The sequence below is a fragment of the Pundamilia nyererei genome, unplaced genomic scaffold, assembly GCF_000239375.1.
Source record: "Pundamilia nyererei isolate P.nyererei 1_Seehausen unplaced genomic scaffold, PunNye1.0 scaffold00046, whole genome shotgun sequence".
In the NCBI taxonomy this organism is placed as follows: Eukaryota; Metazoa; Chordata; class Actinopteri; order Cichliformes; family Cichlidae; genus Pundamilia; species Pundamilia nyererei.
In genome coordinates, this window is record NW_005187447.1 from 2,931,790 (window position 1) to 2,935,844 (window position 4,055).

Genomic DNA, 4,055 nt, shown 5'->3' on the forward strand with positions numbered 1-4,055 from the left:
GTCCTGTGGTCTCAGCCTCAGATACTTATCAAATCAAAGCTCATGTAGAAACAAACAAATGAAGCAAAGATTTTCTTTCATTTCTGTCAAATAATGCTGTATGAAACGTTTCCAGCTGTTAGTGTCATGTTTGCTAGGCAACCTGGGCAGCGCGACGGAGGCCAGACCGTCCCATTTCACAAGCCTCTCACTTCCGGCCTTAGCGGTTTTTGAGTATGCGGCCCTTGTGGACCATTAAGGCTGCGTACTTAAGGCTGCAGACCCTGAATCGGGATACAGCCTTCATGTCATAAACAAATCAGTCCAGACGTCTATCTTTTCTAAAATTTTAAATCAAGCATCACCAATGCTGACGTGAGAAGTTTATCAATAAAATTACCGGACTATAACATTTTTGTTTTAAATACACAAATTCTCACTTTCCTGAATTTTTAAAACATTTTCCTAAATCAGCAAAACTGACAGCGAGCTTTTATATGTGATCCTGGTTAATCAGATGAAAAAGTCAGTAACAACACATCTTTTTGTTTTTGACAGGTTTATAGAAAAGAAGAGAAAATACACAACATCATAAACACATTGTTTATCTGGTGTGATGACTTGTAATGGACAAGTGATGTTTTGCAACACTTTTTTCAAGTAGTTTAAAGAAGATGCAAGAAGGGAAAGAAATCAACAGCACTTGGATCATGTGTTGACTATTTATATGGCACAAGTCTTTAAGTAAGGGAAGAGGGTAACAGGAAGTATATTATAAACAGTATGCTACAAAATCTTGTACTAACAAAGATCACATAAACCTGAGAAATATTGTAGGTAAAGCAAGGCAGAGTTTAGTACTGGGAGTATTTGAACTAAAAGCACTGCGTTAACTATTAAAAAGAAGAACCCCCATCCCCCTTTATCTTCACATTTCTAACTTATTTCCTTAAAATATTACGTTTCTACAAAATGTACATTCTGTCGCTGATATTCATGGTTAAACCCATAAAACTGTACACATCTGTTTTCATTGCTAACAGTGATTGTAATGGTCGAAAGTGACAACACTGAGGTCGGACCGATGAGCTTAAATGACACGACTGATAAAAATATTAAGTCAAACTTAACAAAGAAAGCCCTTAGAAATGTCCGATTTGCACTTCCTAAACATTCCCATCCGTTGAAATTGATAAACCCTCAACTGGCGTGTGCTTGGGATGCAGACGGTTTGGAGACCACCGAGAATGCCTTGCAGCAGGAGCTGATTCTGCCAGACACTCGTGGGAAACATCAGAATATAACATAATCGCCTTGACGCCGACAAAGTTCAAGGCAAAGAAAGCTCGTGTGAAAGAAGTGGAATGGGTTCATATTCTTCAGGCAGGCAGATAAACCGCTATACATGATAAAAAATAAAATAAAAATAGCATTCAAACCCTGTGGAGGAATATCTGATGGATCTTTTTCTCGGTATACCAACCCTTCCTTATCGATTTAACAATAACAATTGATATAAGAAGAAACATTCACCATCTTTGGGGGATCCAAAACCAGGATCAAAAGATTTCTCCTCCATTTAAAAAAAAAAAAAAAAAAGACAGAAAATGTGCGCACATGTGCAATGTAAACACTACGGGGATTATTTTCCTTTGGGATTTCAGAGTCAGCATGTCTATGAGAGCCGAACAGCTTTTTGTTCACTGATGAGGGGATGAGGTAATGTGTCAGCAATGCACGGCACACTTTCTCCACTCGCAAAGTCGGGATGACGTTGTAACATCTATCCGCTCCCTCCAGGTGGAGTCTGGAGTAACATGTAACCCCTGTGTGCCCCATGAGTCAGTATGCAAACGCCGGCTCTCTCGGGGCTTATTGCTCGTGGGTTCTGCCGGGATCTCGTAGTTACAGTTTGCCTTGTTTCAGCCTCTCTATGTGATGGCAGAGCTTCAGTGCGGGCCCCAGTTTCAGACCCATGTACTTCATGATCATGTCGCTCCGCAAGAGCATCAGAGCTTTGCCATCAATCTCCTGTGAAAACAGACACGGGGACTTGTATTAGAAAAACAGAAACACTGTCATTAGCTTAAATAACCATGCAGTAATTTAAAAAATATATATATATATAATTCCAATTGAAAACAAATATTTTGGGGGTCTTCAGCAGTGAGTTAGGCCCCAGTTGTGGGGTTTTTATGCTGAAAGTGCATCTCGCTGCTCTGCCTCCAACCCAGAAAGTTTGCTGGGTGCACAGTGTGTTAGATAAAGACCCAGGTGACACTGCCTTCACAATCAGACACAATATCTGTCAAAGGTTTTAATAAATGAATAGGAGAGTGTGCCCAAACCTTTCACTTTATCAGATTGCTGTAACAGCTGGAGTAAAATGAGGTTCATAACTGAACATAACCATGACCATCTTTTCACAGGTGAAACGATGGAGACCTCGAGGCTTATTCTAGATCTTGTTAAATTAAGGCCATCTTTATCATCTTAGCCTGAGCTGCCTTAAATAGAGTGTTTGCAAAGTTTCCTTTCAGATTTAGATCACAGACGATAGAAAACGGGCTTATTGCCGCCATCTGTGGGTAGTTGAAGATGTGCGATTGAATGAAACTGGAGAAGAAGGAGAAAAAGCAATGAAATTACAGACTTCCTTTCAAGATGGTTCTCCACAAACGAGCTCCAGAGTAAAAATGAATACAAACCATGAAAATCGGATTAATTTTTCATTAACTTACATGTTTCCTGAAGAGCTCAGCGTGAGGTGCCAAAGCTGTGGGGTCGGCATCCCTGACGAACTGCATCACCTCTTCGATGGACCAGGAGGAGGGGTTTTTGCTGGGGAACTGCAGACTCTCCCTCTCAGACGCCAGAGCCTCGGGACCTGTGGTGGAGCTGGCAGCTGCACAAAACATTGAAATGGAATTAATTTCTTCTCATGTTCAAACTCCAGTAGCAAATTACAGAGTGACTGGCAGGTTACGTTCATCTAGAACTCTCATGTCTGATTTCCATCTCAGAAAGCTGGAGCTGCCCCACTGACACAACGATCCAAGACAGCGGCAGTTTTAATCTGTAGCTACTGTTGTTTATTTGTAACTCACAAATATTAAATAAGCTATCCACAAACTGCTGATCAGGCTCCATTCATCAAAAGAAAAACCTTTAATGTGGTATTGCTAGTGATGCACAAATGACCATAATAAGAATCAAATCCTCTGAGCCTCCTAGCTGATGAACCGTTGGTAACAAGTTGTTGTGTTTATTATGTTGGCTAAAACATGCTGGGGTCATGCACAGCTGGAGCTTCAACCTCGTACAACAGCTCACAGTCTGCTAATGTGAAACAACAACAACAACAACAACAACAACAAAAAAAACCCCAAAACAAACTATTTGGAGGTCAAAGTGAGAGAAACAAAAATAAGCATGTTTTATTTTCATGCCTGTTTTGGCTGTGATAGTTTCCCCTATTTACTCATTTGGTATAGTAACTTCATTAACACATGGATCACTTAGGATCTGACTTTAACTTCATCAGTGGGGACTACCCATCACGCACTGCTCGCCACTATGGTGAAGTTCATGTCTGAACCATTGGAGAACAGCTGATTACAACTTTATAAGTACATGATTCATTTATGATTTATGTAGATTTGCAGCAGAGCACCTTTTATATTGTGTTATTTAAAAGTCTTTTGAAAACACAGGTGTATCTGACACACACAAGCTCTCTCTCTACCTTCGACTCTTCTGAGGGGTTGTGTGGAGCTCATTTCTGCAGGGTTAGACGAAAGGCGGCGCATCGGTGTGCTGCTGCTGTGATGGTAGAGGCTGCTGGCCTGGGAGTGGTACTCCAAGAAACTCCGCATAGTCTGGGGTCGCGGGGTCATGGAGTTGGAGGCGGAGTCCATGTAGCGCTGCTCCTTTATTAAGCCGTTCTCTTCATGGGGCAGAGTCTCTGCTGGAGAGAGAAACAACATGCACAACTTTAAAATGTCATTTTAGACAGAAAGAACACACACAGAATTGTGAATTTGCAGATCAGTGTCTGTAAAAGTAATCCCTGTGAG

General features: G+C 41.2%; 1 protein-coding gene across 1 annotated transcript in view; it reads right to left on the reverse strand.

Moving 5' to 3' along the window:
- Window positions 1-568: 568 nt before the first annotated feature.
- The window catches only part of LOC102212905 (Scm polycomb group protein like 2), a 21,608-nt gene continuing 18,121 nt past the window's right edge, over window positions 569-4,055 (reverse strand). The window contains exons 14-16 of the mRNA XM_013910622.1: window positions 3,725-3,946; window positions 2,721-2,884; window positions 569-2,010 (exon numbers count right to left, since the gene is read on the reverse strand). Of these exons, the coding sequence (XP_013766076.1) occupies window positions 1,885-2,010; window positions 2,721-2,884; window positions 3,725-3,946 (512 nt within the window). The 3' untranslated portion in view covers window positions 569-1,884. The remainder of the gene's footprint in view (window positions 2,011-2,720; window positions 2,885-3,724; window positions 3,947-4,055) is intronic.